The following is a 26,681-nucleotide window of genomic DNA, read 5'->3' on the forward strand; positions in this document are numbered from 1 at the left end:
TCACCCCTATTGGGGGTATATCTAGATTTGTACTACATTAGATTCAAAGAATGTTGATCTATGAGTGGGTCTTCTAATAGGTTGACTAGCAGGTCAACACCCCATTAGACTATTCAATGTCATCTTTTGCAGGTACTCTTTTAGTGATTCATAGTAGGGTTGACAGTCTACTGAGTGAAATAATCACTCCCCTTCTTTTCAGTCATTGATTTCTCTCTTATTATAATCTTGGAGTTATCAAAGGTTTAATCCCTTGGGGGCTTGGTTGATTCTTGGTCTTCTTGGTCATAATAATATTAAATCATGTCTTGTGCTCTACTCTATGAAGATTTTGGATTGAGTTCATGCTCTTGCTAATGTGGGAGCTAAATATATGATGCAGGATCATCCTGAGCTTGCTAGCAATCTTGCATGTTGGAGGGATTTTAGTTTGGAGTTGTGGTGCGCAGTCATTATTGGGCATAGTTTTGGCTGAGGAGCTCGACATACATTGTGGTACTCGGCATACACTAGGAGCTTGACATGCCCTAAGAGCTCAATAATGCTTGTGGTTTGACTGATGTTCAGCTTGGTTTCTTTGACACTCAGTCTACTCTTGGTTCATGTTGGCACCGAATTGTATATGAGCAAACTTTTGGCATTTAATTTAATTTTTAATGAACTAGGTTGACATGTGGCTTAGTTGGGTATAAGTAAAGGGGTCTTTAGTCATTCATTCCAGTTTGGAAAAGATGATGAAGTGTAGGGGAAAACTTTAAGAAAGGCTAGTGATTTTTGCTTGGAAAGCTAGGAGATTTCTTGGTGGGCTTATGAGCACAGGTTGAGATCTCCTTGGGTTTTTCTTCTAGAGTGTAGATTTGGACTAGCTAAGATTAGTGTAGAGTTAGATCTTGTGGGATCTTGTAGAACTATTTTGTAATTGCTATTGTATTTGGCCCTAATTCAAAAGGCCTTACATTCGAGCATATTACATGTAAAAAGTTATATCTATGAATAAGTATTGTGGTTTGGTATCAGATCTTTCTTTGTTGTTGTGTTTTCATTGTGTGGTTATTTACAGGGATCCAGATTACCTCCAATAGGGATACCCCTAGATTATCTCTACATCAATATACTATCTTAAATTGGAAACACTTCAATTTAATGAAGGTTAAGCATTGATTTAATATAAGTCTATCATTTATTTGCATTTATAGAGGCTTTCCTTGTTCAATCACCTTGAGTCACTCTGCAAGTTCTTTGATCACTTGGTGAGTGAAAATGAATGATAAAATTCACTATATAAGCTCAAACGGTCAAATTAGGTCTTTAATAAATGTTTCATACTTTGGTGGGTGTAATACAACTGTCTCAATCTTCACATGAGAACTTAGTTAACACAATTCCTTCCTTCCATCACTCGGTCAAAACCATAACTTGGTCACAATTGACACTTCCACACTTAACTCAGTCAATATAGGAGCTTGGTCTATTATACAACTCGATCATTACAAGCATTAACTCTAGTGTTTAGTACCAATTGTATATATAAAATATTTTTTCAGTTCTTGCCTCAAATATTTCCTAATGTATCTTAGCTTATGCAGATATGGAATTTAACGCATCTTATGTTAGGAACTGGTGTATATTATAACATTAAAATGTGTAATTCCTTACATACCTTCTTTGCGTAGTTAGAAGTAGTGTGATCACTTGATCCATTAGATTGGACAATCTTTGCTTCATTGGTTCCACTACTACCTTCTTCTTCCTTCTTTTTTTGGGTTTGGTTCATCTGGTTCTTTATCATCTCAACACTCTTATCACCTTTTTTTTGTTCATTTATAGGTATAGATGATTAGGTTTTAATATTCTACTCAAGTGACCAATCTTATGACAACTATGACAAACAAAACTTCCATTCACCCAACTATTAGATTTGCCTATGAAATGGGTCCTAATACAATTTTGTACAATATATTCATATTAATTACAATAATGACAAAAATACCATGTGTTGTAATCCCAATTGTAGCTACCTTGTTTGGATGCATTTCCTTGCCTTTTTGTTGTCCAATTAGGTTTTTCCTTAGATTTGAATTTTTGAGCTTTATGACCATACTTATGACACTTGTGGCAATATCCTTCAATTTTAGGTGTAACATGTGTATTTCTAGTCTCTGACCTACATTCATGTGTCTAATGTCCATGCTTATTAAAGTTAAAGCAATATCCATTGAAAAGTGGCTTGGGATTGTACTTACCAGTCTTGCTCTTGCAGATGTTTGTTGTATATCCTAGTTTCCCACAATGATAATGTAGGTTTGTTGTTCTTTGGCTTTGCATTCCTCTGTTCTCCACTATTTGATGATTCTCCTTCTTTGGTAGATGATAGGTTCTTGGTAAAGCCTAGTCCAGAGGTGTCGCTAGATCTTCTTGGTGTTATGATCAGTTCCTCAAAGTATCTCATAGCTTCATTAGGTTTGTTCATCCTCTCAATGAGTTCCTTCTTAGATTTTAAGTCATTCCTTAGTTGATTATTCCATGATCTCATATTTTAAATTTCCATGTCTTTCTTATTTAAATCTTGATTTGCAAGTAACTATTTTTGATTGAGTAAAATAGGTTTTTTACAGGGGTTCCTAAAATCTTGATTTGCAAGTAACTATTGATTTACCATGTCTAGCTAATTGTTTGTGAGCTTCTATGCATCAGATGTCCTTTCATCAAGTCTAGTGGCCATTTGTCTCTTTTCTTCTTCTGCCACTATTTTGTCTTCCTTGGCTTTCCTTTTCAGTTCAGTCACTTCACACAGTCTTACTAATTGGATTTCAAGCTCTCCTTTTATTCCTCTAATCTCTTCATGCAATATGTTGTTCCTCTCTGATAGGTTTGCTATTGTTACATCACTTTCACTGGAATTTCCATTGTCAAGTAGTCCTTCAATCTATTCTCCTTGATATTGAGTGTTATTTTTCTAAATAGCCAACTCTTTCCTTAGCTTTAAGGAATTTTTCAATTCCTCTCTTGCTACTTCAAGCTAATGCAATACAACTTGCATGTCAATCTTCTGATTCTCAATGATCTTTCCCAACTTGTAGGCTTCTATCTCTAGGATCTTAATTCTCAAGTGGTTAGACTTCTTTTAAGAGAACTAATCTCTAATACCAATTGTTCAAAGTCTATTGTGAAAGTAAGATATTGAGAAGAGGGGAGGGGCAAATTAGGATCTATAAAACTTTGGTCCTTAGAAACAAATCTCAAACCATCACCATTAACCCTTTCCTCAACAATATCAAAAATCACATAAACAAGTACTGCAATGATATGAATGATCTAAACTAATGATCATAATGATAAGCTTGACAATAAATGACAAACACATAACACAAAAGATTTGGTTACCCAGAAACCCTCCAAGGTGAAGGTAAAACTAGGGTGTGGATAACACCCACAAATCTTTACTATTGCAACAATAAAGTGTACCTATTAAGGATTCAATGTTTAATCACTTTAGGTGATCTACCCTATGAGGGGACTATCCTACTATCTTGAGCTTACAAGACTTATTCAATCTACCTTGATTAAAGGATTTGAATCTTACATAACAGTAAGCACTTAGTTAAGAGATTTACATAGGTTTGTTAAGACCACTCTATAAAGAGATTTATCCTAATTCATTTGCTAGAATGTATCAGTGTCTGATCCTTCAGTTAGCACTCTGATGCTAGATTACAGATCTCCTCTTTCTAATTTTTGATCCTTTCTCTTATCATAAACTCTATTCTATACTTCGCTACTTGGTTGCTCTGCCTGGTTCTGTCTTCTAACATCCAAACAAAGCCTCTTTCACATACACACTTCTCTCCTTCATTCATTCACTAAATTGGGGTTTGGATCCTCCTTAAATAGGCAATTGGTGAAGCATCTAGATCAAGATCAATGATATGTATTCAACACTTTTTTCATTTATGCATTCCCTTTTTCTGACTGGTTACATGTCTTGCATAGGGATTGATGATAAAAAAAAAGTGTAGTTATCTCCTTGAATTACTCCTTGATCAATAGAAGTCAACTAAAAGAGTTTATCTAAGTGTTTGTGTCTTTTCAAACACATATACTAAAACTATCTTACTCGACATAACATTCTTGGTGCTCAACCATAACTATTACTCATATGTTGTCACTCAACATTCACAATGCTTTGTATAAACTCACTCAATATACTTGCTTAGCTCGACAGATACTAGAGTACTCAACAACTACTGATTTGCTTGATAATAACTGCTACTCGATCCATAAATGATATTTACACAAATCAAATAAATTTCTCAACCTTTGTAGAATGGCTCGGTTGTAGTGATGACCAACCAAATCTACCTTAAAAATGACTAAGTGTGTGACACTAATTGGCAACATGACTTGGAAATCGACAATATGTGACCTAGTCCTAGGACAAGGTTGTGGCAATGGACATGTTGGGAAAAAAGAATAGTCCTAGAGTATATATATCACAATATATTAATATTATTTCTAATATTTTCATCTTTACTTTTATTCTTTTTTTCCATTGCATTTATCAGTCAAATTAGTTAAAGTGCACATCAAGGTTCTAAATAGGCTTCCATTTACCTTTCAATTTTGTTTTCTATAAAGTTACTCAAGTCTTAGTTTAGTTCAATTCAACTTGTTTAATTCAAATTTTAATTAGAGAGTGTGTTTAATTTCCTTATAACTTTCTAATTTTAGATCAAAATTTTCAATGATGTCAAGTTGTGGCCCAAATGATTAAGGTGAATATAGGATTTGAAGGGATCCAAGGACCCCTTACAACTAGAGATTACAAAGATACAAAATCAGATATAGACCAATGAAATATGTTGGCAAGATCCAAATGTCAACATCCAAATAGACAAAAAGCTAGCATAAAGCCAACATACCCAACTGGAGAACAAGAACAAGAAATTAAGATAAAACACCAAATTAAGTCAATCATGACCCAAATGTTACTAACACATTAACTTGGGTTAAAATCAAAACTTAACTTGATTATTTACTTACTATGATTTGATCAGTTAAAAAATTACTTTAGCTAAAGCTTACTAAAATTAACTTTGTGCTAAATGAAAAAATTATGGATGAATAGGCTTATTGTCTATAAAATTTTATTGCAATGAGATGACATTCCTATAAGTTTCTAATAGGAAGCCAACTATAAAGATGGGAAGTGCTCTATAAGAAACATTTCCTCTAATTTAGTACTCACTCTATTATCCCTTTCTTTAATAAACATTTCATTATGACCCCTATGATAATTTGATATGCAAAACCCCCATACATCCATGACTTGACCTACACTCATTCTTTAAAGTCACATACTTTCATCTCGACTTTGGTCCCCATAATTTTTTCACCTCAAATGTCACCTTACTCATGCTAGTGTCCCCTAGACATGACCCATACATAGTACCATCTATAACATTCAAATGATGATTTTCTCATTTTGATGCTTGCTTTTAACTCCATGTTTTCCTCTATTGCTTTTCTAGATCCAAATGACCATAAATAGTCATAAAAATGATTATTAGAAAAATATTTTTTACATACACACATAAATGAACACATGACAATTCATGAATTTAGAATCAACATAAATAAGCAAGAATACTTAAAGAAATCTAGATTTACTAGTGGAACACTCAATAATAGCTCTTATTATATCATTGTCAACTCACACCCTTTTTGACATTTGCATTCATGTAGAATTGTGAAGGCTTCAATATTTTAATTTATTCAAGCCTTTATGGGACTTGATTGATATATAGGAGGTTTTTATGTTCAATAGCATATAAGCAAGCTCCCAAAGAGGTTTGTGACACCACCTAGTTTAGATACCGAAAGTTAACTCTAGGTAATATTCAATCGAACTACAGAGGATACACACCATGACAAAATGACAACATGGTGGTCATACAAATGCCATTGCATGTCGAAAATGATAAGATTGTGTGCAAATTCATCTATCGACCAAAAAAAACCAAGAACAAAGTAATAAAGATCCTTATGCAATATATACATTTCTTCTCTTAATACAACACAACTACATCAACCAATACAATACAACCCAACTACGTCATACATCTACATTTCTTCTATTTATACAACCCAACTCCATTCTCATATTCTTTAATTTCTATAGTGAATTTTCTATTCTCTAATTTATGATTTAAAAATAGTATATGCATTTGATAGATATTTTTATCATATTTAAATTATAATTGAACAACCATCAAAAAAGAATAAAAAGTCTTGATACGAAAGCACACTGTTGTAATTCAAATTGATTTGCCGGCAACAAAGAAAAAATCCACTCGTCCATGAGAGACAATCATTACAATTGAAATTGAATTGACCATGACAAAAAGATGGCTTCATTTTTGCTGTTCTGTGTATCATTGGGATCATAAACCTTTTCAAACCCATCGCCAAGGCCAATCCTACATACAAAACACCATGTAAACCTTGGGAACACAGGAGAAGCATAAGAACAAAAACAAGAAACAAAATAACAAAAACCATGCCCATTGCCAAAATTTAGGCTCATTTCATATGAAATTTCCAGTTTCAGATATCACTGGGAAAAACCGAGCTCAAGATTGTTCTCTGTTGGTTTGAATAATCGAGCAATGGAAGTGGGCGCACAGAGTTCTGAAGAATTTAGTCCTTCGGCCATGGAAAATGGAGAAGAAGAAATCGATATTAATAAGGTTAATGATGGGATTTCTCCTTTGAAAGAAGATCTGTTAATGGCGGATGATGAGGATGATTCCAAGTTCCAATCCATGACAGAAAAGGTATGCTCCAAAATCTACTCTTCTTGTTAGTTTTATTTATCTTTAATGGTCAGGATCAATCTCTGTGTATTCATAAGCCTCTGGAGTAATTGATAGATGCTCTGGTTGGTTTTTTAAATAGAACTTTATCCCCAAATGGGATTATAAAGGAAGATTTGAACTCCATAGCCATTGTAGAATCACATTCTGTTATGTAATATCTGAGCATTTGAGGTTAAATTCCTGATATATTTAGTATATTCTACACAATCATTTATCATCTAGATAATGCTTTTCAGAGATTTCTATTGAGGTATTGATTTTTTTGAAAATGGTTGGAGTATAACATAATTCTGTAGCATGTTCTAAAGAAAATTGCTAATGTTTCCATAAAATAGTATTATTGTATAGGTCTACAAAATTCAATTTTACATATAAATTTTCCTTCATTTTTTTTAATTTCTATTAGTTTGATCTTTGCAATGTATCTCTAATAAAAATGATTTTTTTTTTAATGAAAACATATTGAATCCTGTCAATTTGTATATTGTCACGTTTAAAAATAATAGATTTTCAATCTATTTTTCCTAAAAAAATTTTATCATGAGAGCCTAATACTTCTCAAATAAGAGCCTCACAATTTGTCATTAGATTGTTGGCTCTTACTTAATATTTATTAAATTTTTTTATAGATTTAATATTTGTTAATTTATATTTGTTGAATATTTGATTTATTTTTCCTCCAAAATTTAAGCTACATTGTAATATAAGATTTAAAATTTAGTTTTAATTTTTATTTTAAATATTTATTTATTTATTGAATTATGTTATAAAGAATAAATATAGATTAGTTCTAAATATTTATGATTTAAAAAAAAAAAAATCTATTAATATGTATAAGGTTAAAATAGAAAATTGGAGTGATACATTAAGGATTACAATTTTATAAAAGGTTGTAATATGATAAATGTGACACTCATAAATAATATTCAGATTTTTAAATCTGAAAACCATAGCATGTAAATTATTTATAAACTTCCATAAAAGTTTAAGCATAACTCTTAGGCTTCATTCAAATTTTAGGTTGCTTGATAATGCTTTCAACCATGCAAGAAATTTTTGACAAATTTTTTTGACTAATAGTCCTCATTCAAATTGTAGGCCACTTAAAAATGCTTTCAAACTAAGAGACCTTTGATTTTAATAATATTTCTAACTTTTTAGTAAATATTATTTTTAAGACATTCCCTTCAAGTTAGAGATTTGTACTCTAATAACTACTATTTAGTTTATTGTTGTAATACAAAATGCTAATATTGAACTCTTTACTTTTTAAGAAATAGTCAATGTGTAGGTTGATTTTGATAGTAAAATTAATTTTAAAATAATATTATTTTGATTAATCAAACATAAATAACAGACTATTCCCATTTATATTAAAATTTAGAAAATTACATATTATAGGTAGCTTTCAGTCATAACTATATGATTATTGTATACATTTTGACTTCCCTATCACTTTATTGCAATATCTAACTATAATTTATATAATTTAACATAATGTACCTCATTAAATGGAACTTCATACACTAAAAAAATGTTCCTCAAAACTTAGAAGTGCTTCAATCCTATATTCAAAGATATACTTGTGGACCTAGCAATAGACCCTCAAAATTGTAATAACAATAATTGAGACAAAATAACCTGCGTTAAACTACTATTTTTTCACTTTATTTTCTTTAGAAATTTACACTTCACTAGGCACAAGGGAACACATGTTGTGTGATCCTGTCCATTTACTCATCATGAGCTCTTATTTGATGTCATCATCTAAATCCCTATAGTCCTCATCATTCAACGAGCTCTTTATCTTCCATGTATTTTAAAATCTTCCATCCCCTCCTAATGCCAAGTCGAGTAAACTTCTTTAGAAACTCTATGCACCTTACAAACAAAATGTTATGATGATGTAGCAAGTGTGTAACAAAAAAAGTGACAGGTAGAAACCTTTCCACCTTTTGTACCCTTCTACACAATATAGAACATCGTTTAGTAGAGGATCACCTTCATCTAAAACTGCATAAGATGTCTCCAAGTTAATCAAGAAATCATTTTTTGGTGATGCCCTAGCAAAGTGAGTTGGCTATTTCCTTAATTTCACCTTGGATTGAGCACAAAGGCCGAAAACATTAACACAATGCATGTGTTGATACAATGGTGGTGGTAATTTTAAAACAAGTGTCACGTCGGTGTATTTTTTGTAAGTTGTAATAGTAAGCTATAATAGCTTAATAGTTTAATTAGATAGAATAGTATATTAAATTTAATAGTTAATAATTATAAAGAATCAATTTATTTGATAGTAATGATATATTTAAAATATATTTGAATTGAAATTTTAATATTCAATTCCAAGCTGCTAATATTCAATTCTAGGCTGCTAATATTCTTTATAATTATAAATATTCAAAAATTTAAATATATTTTAATATTCAATTGAAAGAAGATGATGTTAATGGCAAATTGAAATTTATATATTTGAAGATTCTCTAGGCTACTAATGATAAATACATAGTATTCCATTTGATGACTTCACCACTGATTTCTCTCTAACCCAAATCCACATATCATTAATGTTTGCATTGATGGCAAAGGGAATGCCAATGTACTTAACAACATGAGTCAGACCACCCCAATTGATACCAAACTTGCTACACCAAGGAGGAGGCTTGGTGTCCCATCCCAAGAGGATGGATTTAGAGATGGAACTTTTGCTCCTTGAAGCAACACAAAAAAGATCTAATTTATCCATCAAGTGCTCTATATTTTTCTCATCTAGTTTAAACAAAATGGTAGTGTCATCTGCAAATCGGATATTGGAAATTTCATTCCCATTTGGTAAGAAGGGGCCTAAAACTTTGGGGGACAAAGAATTGTTTGTAAGAATGCAGTGCATGGATTTTACAACCATCACAAACAATGTTGGAGCTAGCGGACAACCCTACCTAATAGATCTTGAGAGTGCAATTTTTTTTAATCTAATTCCATTTACCTCAACTATATCATTAGCATCCTTCAAGAGTATACTTACCATGTGAAGAAAAGTTTTTGGAAACCTATGGCCCCCAACGTCAAGAAAATGATTTTTCACTCAATTCTATCATATGCCTTCTCATAGTCAATAAGTAGCATACCAATATCTTGTTCTGAAAATGTCGCCCAGTCCATGGTTTTCCAGTAAGTAAAGAGGTTCTCCAAGATATATCTACCTTTGAAAAATCTTGTTTGAGTTTGACTAATAATCTTAGGGAGGATGTGCATTAACCTAGAAGCCAAGATCTTTGCAAGGATTTTATAAGACACATTCAGAAGAGTAATTGGTCTCCAATTTTTAATAAGAGTTTTATCTCCTCCCTTATGAATTAATTTGATGAGGCCTAAATTGATGTCTTAACCCAATGAACCTTCTTCTAGAACAAACAAATATAATTCTTGTAAGGGTGGGGCTAATCCAATCTATGTTGGTCTTAAAGACCACCACAAGAAGCCCATCTAGACCTGATGCTTTCTCTTTGGCCAATGTACATATGACATCTTTTATCTCTTCAAGGAAAATTGGTGGTTCCACCTAAGAGGACTCTAACTCAGCCAGTTTCTTAGGGATAATAGATTGGATCTTACTCCTAGCTCTAGCCATATTATCACCAACATCTTCTGAGGAGAATAATATTTTGTAAAATATAGTCAAGGCACAAAGGATGCTTCCTAGATCTATGAATGTGTCACCATTCTCACATACACACTCAATTTTGTCTTTTACTTCCTTGAATTTCAATACTTTGAAGAAATACTTGGACCCTTTCTTCCCTATCTTTAACCAATTAACCCTAGAGCAGACTTTGGCTCCCCAAATCTTCTTAATTTGGAGTATCTTGAGGTCATGCTTAGTTTTAGTAACATCCTCAAGAATTTGAGGGTTGGAGGGATAGATTTGAAGAGAGGATTCAACCTCTTGCAATGAGTTGATTAGAGAGAGTTCTAAGGCTCTACCATCCTTGTCTCTCCCCCCCCCCCCCCACGATTTTAAATAGTTTTTTCTGGGTGTTAATAGTTTGATTCCATTTTGATATGAGGTTTGTGTGCCTGCAAATGGTTGAATTGTACCACTATATAATTCTGGTAGCAGCTAGCACATCTTGGTCTTCCAGAAATGAGGCATTAAGAGAAAATGACTTCAGGGTTTTGAAACTAGATTGGGGAGGCTCCAAGTTTGAAAATTGCAACTAAAATAGGGTGATGATTAGAGAGAGAGTAAGGGAGGACCTGGACATGGTTGTTATCTGAGGGCTTGGTGCAACTAAAATAGCTTTTGTCAAAATAAACTCTATCAAGTCTAGAGTATATCCTCTTGTCTCCTCTCTGGTAGTTGGACCAAGTGAACCAAATGCCCAAGGAATGATGTCTCAAATTAGTAATGGGGTCAATCAGATTGAGTTTGTTTATCATTCTAAACCAAAATTATTGTTCATTCCCTTTCCAATCAAACTTAAGGCCTCCAGACTTATCTTGAGGCCTCTCCACCATATTAAAGTCTCCTTCTAATATCCATGGGATATTTTGTAGAGAGGTTAACCATTTCCATAATTTGATGCTATCATAATGGTCATTAGGGGCATAAACTGAACAGATGCAAAATTCAAAGTTATCAGTCTTAAAAATTACCCATGAGGCTTTGTTATAGGATGAATTCCCAGAGTTACTGATTTTCGTCCTCCATTTAGGGCCTACCAAAATGATAGTCGCCCCTTCCCTTTGGGGTTCTTAATTGAGAAGGTAGCTATATACTTCCATATGCATTTGAGAGTTATTTCAAGTGTAAATCCAACTGCTTTGACCTCTTGAATCAACATGATATCAATATTTTTTTCCACTTTAGGAATCTCTTAACAATACACTTTCAATCTGAGGTTTCTAGACCCTTGGCATTCCACGAAGCTAGTTTTAACTTGTCCATGAAAATGATTATTTATTTGTCTCCATAGGGGTCTAAAAGCCCTTGAAGCAATCAAGCATTTTGGTTCTGGCCATCTTGAAGGGTTCTATATTACCACTCATTTGAGCAGGCCCGCCCCTTTTCCTCCTAACAACTTCTCCATTTTCATCAATTAGAGGGGAATGCTTTTCTTATGTCTCCTCTTATCTTTTCATTTTTTAGCACTAAAGAAAAAGGTGCCCTCCTCCACACTACTATTAATTTTGGAGCCCTCTCCCGCTCCAACTCCTAGATGGATAACAAGATGCACCTCCCTCTCTTGTTAATCATCCTCTAAGGGAGATTGAGTAATGTTGGATTCACCACTAACAAGAGTGGGAGGATCCACCTCTATAATACCATTAATAGGTGAACCAAAACAAACAAGGATGGCAATGAGAGAGTAGTTGTGAAGCCTTTCCTCACTATTCAAACAGTCCATCTTAGGAGGAAAAGGGATAGTTAAATCTAGAGTTTCTAGGTTCTCTATGTCGACTTCATCCCTAGGGATAGATGACAGAGGAGAGGCTTCCTCTTTACTCATCCAACTTGAACTAGGGGGGGGGGGTTTAGAATTTAGGAGGACGAACCTTTGCCAACCAATTTAGACTTCTCTTTTAGAGATCTCAATACCAGTTGCTAAGCATTTAAAGGGAGAATGTTTGTGGTAGAAGGATTGGGGTCAAGACCAAAGTCTAAGGAATGAACGTCTTGTGGGGTAGTAAGATCATCTAAGGAGACTTGCATATCTAGTATTTTAGGAACAACTAGGGGCTTAACAAAATGGTCCTTCAAGGCATCCAAGGAGGCTTTGATCTGTCAAAGACCTTTAACCAAAGAGAAGTCTTGGGGTCAATAGAGATTTGAGTGGAATCTTTCCAGGTGGAGGAGATGATAGATTTGAGTTTCAGAGGAGGTGGGGTAGGAACAAGGAAGGATTAATGGGTTTTCTACTAGCAAGAAGTAGAAAATTCTTTTTCATATGCCCTTCCCTTCTACATAAATAACAAGCATTAAGCCATCCCATGTACTCATGAGGCAAAAAATGGGAGAAGAACCATCATCCAGACATATATTATCAGGGACATCAACACTAGGGAGGATTGAAATGAAGACTCTAATATCAATATTGGGGATTAGGGTATTGGAACAATTGATCTTAGTGACCTTTCCAATAGGCTCAAGGAATTGTAGAACCAAGTTCCAAACAAAATGGGGGAGATTGCTAATAGTAATCCATCTTGAGTTGGCAAGGGCTAATACTTCATCATTAACCGATTCTAGAGACCATGATAAGGCCCTAAACTCTACATTGTCAACTTTCCAGAATTATTTCTCAACTACAACTTTTTGGGAATCAGGGTTGCAAAATATCACTATAAACAAACCCTTTTGCAACATATGACATAAGGAAAAATGGTGCTCTAATTTGTGGCCCCATACTCATTGAAACTAGTCATTTAGGAAATTCCTTGAAGGTACATTACGAGGGTCCAATGTAGTAAATAAAATTGTAGAGTTCTTTAACCTATTCTTTTCTTTATCTAATTCTTATAACCTCATTTGGTCATTAGGTTTAATAACAAAATAGGGTGAAGATGAATCCTTGCCTCCATCTCCATTTCTGGTAGGTTAAGTGATTGAGAAGGAACTATCCCTGATGAACCTAGCTTTGATTGGGACATAGTGGATTCCTTGCAACACTTGTTTGATTGAGACTTTTCTTCCTCTTTCATCTTCTTGTCTTCTAGTATCTTCTTCTGACTCTCCATGACGACCGTTGGAGCGAGCATGAGAGGCAATGTGACTGCAAGAAATGAATTGATTGTTGTTAACCTTTGCATGGAGATGGGCACCATTATTGCGTTTGAAGGCAATCAACATTAATTGCCTGATACAGTCAAATTTTTTAAATACTGGAGAGGTAGAGGCCATTAAAGGCCACTACGGGGGTGGATGAAGAGGGCTTTATGGATGCTATGTTGCAGAGTCCTCTCCTCCATGGTCAAAAAATTCAATCAATCTTTATTATTCAATTTTTGGTTTAAAAAAATTATCATTTTATTTTTAACATTATTTCATATTTTGATATTTTTAATATAAAAACATTTATTATTAAAAATAAATACTAATTTCTAATATAAATATAATGTTAGCTAGTAATTGATATTATGTTTTATTTTTTGTAATTTAAAATACATTTAATTGTCATTAAAATGATTTCTAATTTAGAATATAAATATAATAGAATCTTAGTGCAATGTTTTAGTTTATTTAAATTCAAAACTCTTTAAAATATATTTGTTCTCTTTCAATTTTACATATATTCATGCTTCCAAAAATATTGTCTGACAATAGGGGTATGCTTCCTAGAAATCTACCCCAATAAGACCCCAAAAGTGTGAGCCAATTAAATTGAAGTAAAATAGTTTTATGGATTATGTAAAATAAAAATCTACCATGTATACATTAGAAAACATAAAAATCTAAATCTAAAATAAAAATACTTAGATATGATTGGTTCAAAAAATAAAATAAATCACTATTTAAGTAGAAGTGATTTCAATAGTATATTGCCTACAACAAATATAATAATATCATATATCATATTAAATGTATATCAAATAATTTATAAATTTTTTGATGGGTCATTTAAAATTTCAATGTAATATTTTTAAATTTAGGTTTTAATATTATAGAGTTGTATTTTGTTAAAATTAGCGAGGGTGATGATATTTTTTGATTATGTTATCTACTAAGCTTTACATATAGTGAGAATGATAGCATGCTTAGGATCCTCTAATTCATATCAACTTAACTAAATACTGAATTGTTATTAAAATATATGTCCTCCCAACCCCCCAAATATTATGATCTACCATGTTAAAAAGAGATGACATCAATTTTTTTTGATAAATATGATGACATGTTAGTACTTAACTATGTCATTATATCAATTTTGAAATTTAGGTGATTTCGATGGAATGAATCCCCTTAAATATCGACTTGTAGTATCACAAATCACACCGCATGCTTTCATGACACTTTTGCATTAGGCACAATGCATTTATGAAAAAAATCATAACCAAAATTTAACATTCTGACATTATGGATATCAGAGGCAAAACATCAATAATCCTAGTGTAAATCTAAGATCAATTCAATTAGACAAAAATACATTTTATGGATGTTTGCATGATGTCCAAATATTCCAAATAGATTCTAAATATGAAAAAAACATATTTTGAATTATACCATTTTTATGCATGTCCCTTCACTTGGATGCATTTTAAATGACTAGTCTTGTCCATTTTGAGCAACAAAAAATATTATTCTTCATTCATTTGGCATAAGGGATCTCTCTTGGCTACTCTCTTAACATAAATTCTATTACTTTCACAAGAAGTTGAATCTTCTCTTATATAATTTCAAGTTATCATCTCAAGAGAGAGGTCTTCGCTATGTAACACTTTCTCTTCTCTATTATTTCTCTTATCTTTTTTTTTTTTTTGCAATTTTTTGATATATCAAATCTCAATGTGCATTCTTTTTTTCATACCATGTAATCATAATATATTTTTCTCAAGTCATCTTATTATTTCAATCCTTGTACCTAGTTTGAAGTTCTTTTATTTGATTCATCTTCCTAGCTCACTAAAGTGCTAATAAATTGAGATACTTGTAGACCACTTTCTCTTCAACACATTGACATTTCAAGGACATCGAATTCCATTCTCTATAAAATTTAACTAAAGAATTTATTGTTTAAATGTATATTTCCTCATAACATTACAATCTACTATATAAAAAGATATAAAACAAGTCATTAGAATTATACTATTAAAAAATAAAAGAGAAGTCATGACTATCCAATTGTTATTATACACCAAAGAAATCCTTAAACATGAAGAACACTTCAACTAATAATCACAATTTCTTCACTTTCTTTCTTTAGAAGAAGCTAAATGTTATAATATTAAAATCACGTCATTCCATTGTTTAAAACTTAGCTTGATTGTAGAAAGGAGGCGTGAATAAAGAAAAACAAGAAATGGATGAGTAACTGGAAAATTAACTTATAAAAAACATTCCAATGTTAATGAAGAGATACAAATATTTGAGTTAGAAAATCCCATGACTACCATGTAGAGAAAGGAAATTGTTAGAAAAACTTGTCATGTTAAAAGAGTTCAATTCCACATGGGAATATGATGAAAACATTATTTGTAGGTGACAAATAAGGGCAAGGCTTATTTTATTTTATTTTATGATTAATAAGCTTATGCCTTTATATTTTATCAATAAAGTTTTAAATATCTAAGGCTAGATTGTTAGTAGCATAACTAAGAATTGCATTTCAACATTAGTTTTGAATGTGTTCTTAACTAGGATACTTCAGGTCAACTTGAGAAAAACTTGAAGGAGGGTTGTGTAAAGCTCGAGTCCAATGGACTACATTTTCCTAAAAATTTAGTCATGTTGTTGAAGATTATTATTAATTTTATTTTAATTTTAAGGATTGTTTTAAAGCAAGTGGTTACATGAATTTCATAGTGCAATTTGAGGTTAAATGTAGAAGTTTAAAGACAACATACAAACCACAATCTCATGAATTTTGTTATTTAGCATATTTAATTTAGGTCAGTTGAATAATATAAAAAATAGAAAATCAATTGATACAAATTGGAAAACTTCAAATGAAAGATAAATGAAAGGAAATTTTTTTAAAGGGACAATTTCTAATCCTACTACCCACCGTTCAACTTCCTCAAATTTACAACCCTAAAAAATAGAAACTAATATTCTAAATAATTAGATAAAAGTTTTTCCCTGACTTCATATCTTATGGTCCAAGATGAAGCCCTCATAAGACCCTACCCTAAACAATTTCTTAGATAAAAATTCACTAAAACGCCCACATAAAAAAACATCAACTTTAATATTCTTGGAGAGCTAAAATTCTTATTGCTCAGCTGAGAACCAACTCTCACCAACTTCGTTGTGAGACCGGGCGTTGGAAGAGGCCAAAGGAGGCTTGGGAAGAGAGAATTTGCAGATTTTGCAATTCTGGGAAAGTGGAAACTGAACAGCACTTTATTCTAGAATGTGAGGCCTACAAGGATAGCAGGGATAAGTTTGCGGATACTATATGTGACAGTTCTTGGCATAACCTGTTCAACGAAGAGTACATTGAGCAATTGGGGGGGCTCATCATTAGTCTACACAAGAGGCGAACAACGCTACTTAAGTCTGCTTGAGTTGTCTTGCTGTCCCATAGGCTATTTTTGGCCTCGTAGACGTTAAAATTTTATCTATCTATCTATCTATCTATATTCAATTCGACTTAATTTGTAGACATAATTAAATTCAATTCAATTCAGCCTTGCCGATTTGGACTCTCACATCTCCCTCATGTAGAGCCAACAGCGGTGGCAAAGCATGCAATTTCCCCCTCCGAAAAGACGTATCATAGAAATTTAAATATGTAACCGTTTATGCCAATAAACTGGCTGTAACACCAGAAACCCTCGATTTCCATTCCTATTTGAAAGAGTTTGAATATCTCGCTTTCATTCTCGAGTCGTTAAATATTTTATGTTGATCCTATCCCAAGATACCATAATACATAGCTTTTCTACCTCTGTATTCTCCATAGCCTCTTAGAGAACTTCCTTCAACCCTGAACCAGCGCGGCTTGTTTGTGAGCTTCCATGGCATTCAATCTCTTTCTCCAAATCAATCCCACTAGTTTCACTGAACTGTTTCAGAATACTGTAATAAAATGCAATAGACACTTATTTCCACCTCTTATATCTATTTACCTCTGTACATCTTCAGCGTGGCTGTTATTCCATGAGATAGGAAAGAAGAATAAGAAGCTGCAGATATACCCACGACCTCAGCACAACCTGTAGACTGAAATCATGTGTTGGCACCCACAGCTGCAAACTGAAGTTTTCTCCAAAGGTTTTCTTTACCTGCTTTAGCCACCAAACAAGCATGTTCGCCAAATTTATTTATATTTTAAATTTGGAAAATTGGTGGAGTTTTGTTTTTCCTTAATCTAGTGGGATGTTCTTATTGAAAAATGTAGCGGGGTTATCTGAGCATTTTAATTTCTTCACCGTAGTGCCATCTCTTTTAAATAAACTAAGGTTAAACCTTTCAAATTTTTAGTATTTCTTTTGGGGGATTACAAGTGTGCTCCATTGAATTCAGTTTTACTATTAAAATATCCAGAAATTAATAATTTATTATTCATACTGTGGGGTTGTATGAGCTGTTTAAATAATGGAAAAATGTCTTATTGTAATGTCCTCTCTTCTAAATTAAACTAAGATTAAACCCCCCAAATTGTTAGCAATCCTTTTTGGTAATTACACGTGTGCTCATTGAATTTGAGATTATCCAGAAATCTTAATATTTAATCAAGTTTGTGTGTGAAGGATTAAAATAATTTGGAAGGGGATGCAGCAGTGAACTGCCATCACTGGACAAAGGAATATTTACTCTCGAAACCGCAGCTGATTTTAGTAGCCACCAAAGGGATCAATGTTGCTTTCAATGTAATCACAACTTTTGACTCTAAGCATAAGAAGAGAAAGATACCAAAGGGTAACAGGAATCACATAAATGATTGGCAATCACTTCCAAAAGGAATTAATCAATATTATAAAACATAGGTTTATTGAGTTTCATAAGGTGTGGTGGGGGCGGGAAGGGCGTTTGGGGGGGGGTGTGGTGTGCGGGGGGAGTGGGGGCAGTTGAGGGGTGGGGGAACTAGGAACCAAACGTCTCTCAAAATAAGAGTTATACAAAGTTTTATAAGAATTACAAATTATACTTTGGCAAACAAGTAAAATTTAGAACTTAAATACTACTAAACTTTGAAGCGAACATTAACGATTTAATTTGGAAGTTTGAAAAATGAAAATGTCTAATTTGAATGTATATTATATTCGAGATTTCATAATAATGATTACAATGAGTACAATAATGTCCAAATATCAAAATGGAGTGAAGTGAGACCTCTGCCCATCCCATACTCCTCATCTCTAGAACTGTTGAAAGTGGACTCCATATGCTTAAGCTTCACCAAACTAATACTAACCAGTCTTGCCTATGCAATTGTAGTATCCTTAGCTCCTTTTGCTCTGCATCCCATTGTGCTGCTGGACTCTCTTTGTACAAAAGTGTCTTGTGATCAATGAGATGCAAAGCACTATGTGTAGTCACAAGCTTATTTGCTCTTGTAGAGGTAAGTTTGTTCCTCACAAGAGAGTGGAGAAAACTATAAGTAGAACAGTTCATTTCAGCAACAAAAGAAATAGAAACCTGAGATAAGGCTAAAGTGGTAGTCATTAGTAGTCAAAGAAATTGGTCAATGACATTTCCACCACAAAATTGGGTCAAATTGTGCCATAGTTGCCATATCCATCTTGATTGCATCAGAATAACCCCTAAAAGTGCTAAATTTTGTCCACTTAGTACGAATGATGTCAGCCTTTTCAAGATCATACATCTTTTGGATGGCCCCAAAGAGCCTTTCATTCAACTCTTTTAGGCCTTTGCTTGTACCACTTGGAGTTACAATGCATAGGCAACCATATGCAAGGGAGTGTTGATCTTCTCAAATCTCCATTGAATGATTGGTTGAATGCGCTCATTATAGAATGCTAATGTGGGGCTCTCCTCTTGCACAATAGCCTTCATTTTGTCAAGCATAGTATCAATGTACTCATACACCTCTTCAAGATTGGGTGCATTGACATCTCCATAGTTAATGACTTGGAAAACTTGAGTAATGAGGGAAACTAAATATACCCCAAAAAAATCGCTCTTCGCTACATCCTGTAACCTTATCCCTTGCTTTATCTTGGACTTGGATCATCGATTCCATTCTCCTATCATAACCATTAGTTGCAACACTCCTCGCAACTCAAATATTCTCTTCGAGCGAATGAAATAGGATGCATATCTAGTCTCAATAGGTTCCAAGATTCCCTTCTTAAAGAAGGTCCTGAAGAATGCATGTGAAGTTTGGTAGTTGCAAACAAGCATCTGCACATCTCTAGCATCATTGATCATTGCTTTGATCCAATTAATCTTTCCTATGTCCTTGTGTAAATGAATGTTAAATTTATGATCAGACTGGTATAGTAATGGCTATTTACAGATTTGAGAGATATGAATTTGCTTTAATTTGCTTGCAGATGATAATCAGATTAGAGTGGATCAGAATTAAAACAATAATAAAACTGTATATCAAATCTGAATGTATACGTTTTGATTTCTAGTCTGAAGTCACCAATCTGGAGAGATAATGCATTTATTAATTTCAATGATTATCTCGTCCATTTTGGTTTCTATATATAATTTCTCTAAGCGACATGACATGAGCGGACATGTCCGCTCATGATATGTCTTCCCATGAAGAGACACGGAGGTTCATAATTAAATCTCTAACAGGCCCGATCCTAATTGGATGTGATTATGCATTAAACAAACTTTATTTATGAGATCTCTGATCTGTATAGAGTACAAAGGATTATATTCTCAATCCTATTGAGGACATATATGCTCAAGACTTTGATTAATATTGAGCAATAGATCATATATAAAGAATCTGGAAGTGCAGATTTAGTACACTTAACTTATATGTGGTTTCGATTAGATGCAAGGATTCTTCCAAGGTGTAAGAATAATAATTCTGTTTTGGCACAGGTATTATGTGCAAGCACAATGAACTGACATGCACTTTTTTTATTGACGTGATCCTTGTATCTGACTGATGCTACATATATCAACACCTTGAGTGCATTGTTCATGGCATACACACAATAAGATCTCCATCAAATATGTGTATAAGCTATATCAATTAAAGCCCTTGTAGCTTTGTACACATGGGCCACATTTGTTATTACGTGGACCATATTTCGTGGCCTGACCTCCTCAATAGCATTCTTAAGGATCTAAGATTTGTGATGCCAAAAACAATCAACAAATTAAAAACAATATGGGCCCTAGAAATGGATAACCATAATATTGATTAGTGGATGCCACCTAATGTTCGTCTGCCCATCCATAACTATATTGCATCCACTTGCTGTCCAACATTCATTCATTTGCTCCATCAACACATTTATCTTGGAATATTTCTTATCCAAGATTGTGGTCTTCAATTCTGTCTCCCTTGGTGACACATGATGGTCCTACCCTTGCAACAAATACCATTGCCTCCTTATAATGAGATTGAGCCACATGGAATAGCATGACATTGGCACGGAAAAGTTTGTCAATGACATCATTTGCATTATTCTTCATTTGCATATTGAGTATTGAACCATATGGGTTAGGAGCACCACTTATCAAATTGCATATCCTTTTAGCCTTTGTTGCAGGGATCCCTAAAGTAGAAATTGAGATATGTACAACTTACCTCTAGTGAATCGTGTGGTTGGCTGTAGTGATCCATTGATCTACAAGATAAAGAAGCGAATACAAGTGCAATTGTGCATCATCTACTCTAGAGCTTACATGTTTTAATCTTGAATTTCAGGTTTGTCAAACTCCTCAAAATCTTACATGCTTCCACACCTCCTTGATATGAAGGATGTGGGCATGAACTTTAGTAACGCTGCCTTAAAATCCAAGGCCAAAAAGTGGCCCTCCCACATCCTTGTGCCTCCAAATGTCCTAGGCTTGCTTTGTAATTTTGTTGCAAGTTGTTTCAAAGGAGACTTATGATCAAACATACTCTTAGCAAGATCTGCTAGTATGGAGGGGCAATTCATTTGCAGCTACACTTGCCATGGAACTGTGACTTTGGTTTTCATCCTCATGGCCACCGTTCTCAACGTTAGCCTTAGCATCAATTGCATAATCTGATTTAACATCCTCACTTTGAGCATCAATCTTATCCTCGCTCATGCCATGAGAGCTCATTGGGACACTACAATATACAGATATGAAATTTATCGTTTATAATTTGAAAATTAAATTTGGACTATGCATGAAATCTTACCTCAGGGTGCACATAGCGCAAAATCAAAGTATATGCATTCACATAAAATTGCTCCCTTTTGGAATTAGGTCCACCATTCCAATGACACAGCAGAAATGACCTCAAGGTGTAGGATGCGTGCAAAATGAGGTCAAGTCTTCAAAGAGGTTGACTTACTCTCTTATCTAGATGCTACAGTATTGGTCCAACCTAACATCGAATAACCCTATAGCTGATCCTACTGTTCTGAGTGGCAAGAGGAAATGGGGGGAGAGAATGCAAAAATTGAAAGGGATGGTAATGCACAAACTCTAGAGTGTGTTTCATTTTACCTAAAACAATTCAACATGAACACATAAATCAAAAAAATCAGAAAGTTGCAAAGTTTTTTAAAGGAGATTTATGATCAAAGGGACTCTTAGCAAAATTTACTAGCAATCTGGAGGGGCAATTCATACTTGCAACTACACTTGCCATGAAAATAGTGATTTGGGTTTCACTGTCATGGCAACTGCTTTGAACCTAGCATTAGGTTCATAATCAGATTTAACATTTTCATTTTGAGTATCAACTCATGAGAGCTCATTGTGAGCTCATTGTGACATTGTAATAAACAATTTTAAATTTTAAATTTTAAATTTGAAAATTCAATTTGGACTATGAATGCAATCTTACTTCAGGTCGTAGAAATCACAAATTCAAAGGATATGCTGTCATATGGCAGTGCGCCTTCTTGGAACTAGGTCCAACATTCAAGTGACACAATGGAAACAACCCCAAGGTGTAGAACTCTTGTGAAATGAGGTCAAGTCTTTAGAGAGGGTTGGCTTTATCTTTTATCTAGATGCAACAATATTAGTCCAACACAACATTGAACGATACTATAGCTAATCCTACTCTACTGACTTGCAAGAAGAAGGGGGGTGATAGGATGCAGAAATTGAAAGGGACGGTGATGCACAAAGACTAGATATGTTTCTTCATACTTAATACAACACAATATATCAATGAAAACAAATAAAGGGCTTACACAATTCTCTATTTTAGTGGTTTCTATGGGTGCATATGGAGGTTAGGATTTTTAGGGGGCTAGAAGGGTAGGAGAGTTTCACAATCAACACACTCAAACATTGTTAACACGACATAAAAACATAGAAAATAGAAAAATACATCCAGATATGAATGCAAGAGAAGTTTACACCACACATTCAAAGGAGAGAAGTGGAATGACAACTTTCATTAGTACAAGGGCATAATCAAATTTACAGTGATAGGTGCAAAATGCATGAGCCAACTCTTGGAATGAGGCTTAGCAACATATTTATTCACTTCTGGGTGCCCAAAGGAGAGGGAGTATGTGAAAGGTCAAGAAAACTCTAACTTTCATGATACTAGTCAAATGCCGACATGTGGACAACCATAAAATCTGATCTGGGCGATCAAGTGGCGTGCAAAACATTATGTATACCATAGCTATGCCCAACATTGATGTCTTCTGAGTTTGAGTTTACGAAGGAATGAGATTGTTCACAAAATCCATGATCTTAGGAAAAGGCCTTGCCAAAGGAGGTAATTGTAGGTAATAAATGAGATATGGGCTCCATATCTCTACCTGTGATCCTAACAATGTGTTTAAAACTCTATATGTAGCTCCATGGTCAAGATCTTATAGTTGGAGTTGCTATACATTAATGGTGCTTTTTAGGGCAAAAATACATCCTCCTAGCTATTGTGTAGTTTTGGGTTGGGCTGGATTTCTCTTTTTCCTTTATTGACACATCTTCATTTTTGTTATCAACTAATAAACAAGTTTCCAACAACTTAACTTTGCAATGATTTTGTTAGATTCCTGTCATATTTTTGAAAGCTTTGCTCAAATTATTCATGCACTTTGAATGAACTTCACTATCCCTGTAATATCCAACACGTAGCTGCAACTTGGAAGTGATTCCACAACCCAAATAGATTTGTTGGATCTAATACCATTGTAAGATGCTACCTAGTTTGTGACAAAAAATTGTACATTAAATTTCCAGTTTCCCTTTATTTACTAAAGATACAATTTTCTGCCTTTGAGAATAAAATAATACTCTTCAAATTGCTCTCCCTTGGATGTCTCCAAATGAAACATTCTCCCCTTTATATCTTCCAACGTGGAGGAGAGCCGCACCTCTTCATCATTTCTTCTCTTTGCAATAGTCACATTCTTTCATAACTAACACCCTTTGGAAGAGTCGTGACCTTTCATCATTTTGCCCCTTTAGAAGAGTTGCAACCTTTTATAATTACCACCCTTTGAAAGTCACAACTATTCATCATTGTTGCCCTTTGGAAGAGCCACAGCCTTTCATAATTTTGAAAGTCACAACCATCCATCATTGTTGCCCTTTGGAAGAGCCACAACCTTTCATAATTATCGCCCTTTGAAAGAGTTGCAATCAGTCATCATTGTTGCCTTTTGGAAGAGTCACAACCAGTCAGAATTACCACCCTTTGAAAGAGTCTCAACCCTTCAGTCGTAACCGTTGAAACCCATAGGTATTGTACATGAACAATATGTAAAATGAATAAAAATAAATAATCCCTTGTCAACATTTTCAATTTTATTTCCTGTTAAGAGCATGCTAATTGTTTGATTGTGATGGATATGTAGAATCTTTCTGATTAGCAAGCTTGAAAAGAAGAATATAATATATATTGCTAGATTGATTTTGTTTGTTAAGTTACTGTTGGAAGTTTGAAACAATGTAGACAACAGTAGTCTGGGATATAATTCACTATTTTTTTAGCGTCATAGATCTCTCATCTAGTGTTTCCTGTATGAATATTTCTTGTATTTGGGAGATTTCTCCAAGCTAAAGCTGACTCAGTTGCTCATTTCGATTTCCAATTGAATGGGGGAGGATTTTTTCACTTTTCCCTTAATAATTTCTGTTAAAATTGTGTCCTTAATGTTTAACCCCTGACCAAGTTACAGAGTAAATAAGACCTTTCCAATACTTTCGGTGAAAAATATTGTGCTGAATTTCGATGCATTTTGGAGAACTCATTATTGTTTGGTATACATGTAGAAGCAGGGTATCCTATTAATGTCTGAATTCCATTGAGAATGTTCTCTATAAATGGGTTGTTTGCATTGTATAATTTGCAGCTATGCATTTAGCAGAGATGTTGAAACATGTGGTGGTTTTTACTTCAGAAAGACAATGCTGGGATAGCCTTTTTATTTAAAGTTTGCCTGTGACACTGTTTTGCCTAGTGCTTATTCATTTCATGGTTCACAATAACTATTTAGACGGGAGACCATATAAATCACTTATTGAATTTAGGTTCGAGTAACATCAACATAATGTAAAATTATTGTCATCTTGGTAACAATATGATATGCATCTATATATCTGCAGGGCATAAGACATCTTTGCCTAGAACTGTTGGACCTGAAGAAAGCATCAACTGAAGAGTTACAAAGAAATGTGTATTCAAATCATTCGGCTTTTGTTAGGTAATCTTTGCTTTCACTCATTTTACTATTAGCAATGAATATACTTTTCAGATATCAGAAACCCAGTACATTCTGACAACCTGATTCTTCTTTGTTCCCTTAGAAGCCTTAATTTGTTGGCCAATGACAATTCAAGTGGAACTTGCATCCAAACTGTCCTAAGATTCTGGCAATTCAAAACTTCCTGCCTACATGCCTCTAGGCTCAATACTCAAGAACAATCAAAGCTATAAAGAATTTGTATTCATGCCTCTTCTTTGTGATTGTTATTTGTGGCATAATTGTAATTAATGTAAATACCAATAGAGCACAATATATTATTATTCAATTGGGTATCAGGATAACGATCACATTGAAATTCATCTCCTTATATAGAGTTTGAAAAATTTGTGTTCTTGCCCCTTCCTTGGAGTTTTAAGTTGTGGCTTGATTGGAAGGCATATTCAATTACCTAACTTATCGTTGATACATAATGTTTTTTCTGAAGTACCATCAATCAGGGATCTTTAATTAATTTTGTCTGCATTTATGGTCATGCAATATAGCTTTCTCTTAATCAATTTTCCAGTGAAAATACTGTATCTTAGAGACCAAAACCAAGGGGCATGTATATGTCAGAAAACATTCAGAGCTTGCACCTAGCCTTAGCTGCTTACATGAGGCCCCAAAACATTTCAGAATATTTTTTCCCACACGAACTAGCAAAATAAGATAAAGCTCTTGCTCAAAATGAAAATTCCTGAACCCTCAAGTGTTTGCAGCATTCCTGTTATGTTGCATTGTAGAGGTTGCAAAGCACAAGGAGATTACCACTTGCTATGGGTAACTTTTATTCTGTTTAATAAGTCATCATTAAGTTTTAGAACTATTTGTCATTCTAAGATTATTAAGTAAAGTCGGCTATCCAAAATACCAGTTCAAACCGGTGCTTTTCCAAATAATTCTCAATGGTTTGGGTTTACCATATCCATTTTGAGGCCTCAATTCGGCTCATCCTATTCATCTCAATCTTGATTTTCATTTTGTGTTTCTTATATTGTTTTAAAAGTTCAACCTTACCTAAACACTTCCAAAGTTTGAAGGAGCAATTTGAATACTCATTTTCCATTTTTGTTCCTTTTATTCCCCCAAAACTCCTCAGCATTAACAACTACTACTGAATATTCAGGACTCTCTCCATCCATTACCTTGCTTCAATTTTGTCTACTATTGACAATTTTCCCCCCTTACCTCTAATGAGTCTTATTCAATTACAATGCTTCTTTCTCAACTCTAATGATTCTCATTAAATAACTATGCTTCTTTCTCCAATTTAATTGAGAAATCCTTGCC

General features: G+C 33.8%; 1 protein-coding gene across 2 annotated transcripts in view; it reads left to right on the forward strand.

Annotated features, from left to right (window-relative positions):
• The first annotated feature begins 6,392 nt into the window (after positions 1-6,392).
• LOC149529173 (exocyst complex component EXO84B-like) overlaps positions 6,393-26,681 on the forward strand; it is a 138,271-nt gene continuing 117,982 nt past the window's right edge. For both annotated transcript variants that reach the window (XM_089811115.1, XM_089811116.1), the window contains exons 1-2: positions 6,393-6,833; positions 25,252-25,349. In XM_089811115.1, the coding sequence (XP_089667241.1) occupies positions 6,666-6,833; positions 25,252-25,349 (266 nt within the window). In that variant the 5' untranslated portion in view covers positions 6,393-6,665. The remainder of the gene's footprint in view (positions 6,834-25,251; positions 25,350-26,681) is intronic.

This window comes from Cupressus sempervirens, chromosome 11, assembly GCF_028749045.1.
Source record: "Cupressus sempervirens isolate cs-2001-9-10 chromosome 11, ASM2874904v1, whole genome shotgun sequence".
NCBI lineage: Eukaryota > Viridiplantae > Streptophyta > Pinopsida > Cupressales > Cupressaceae > Cupressus > Cupressus sempervirens.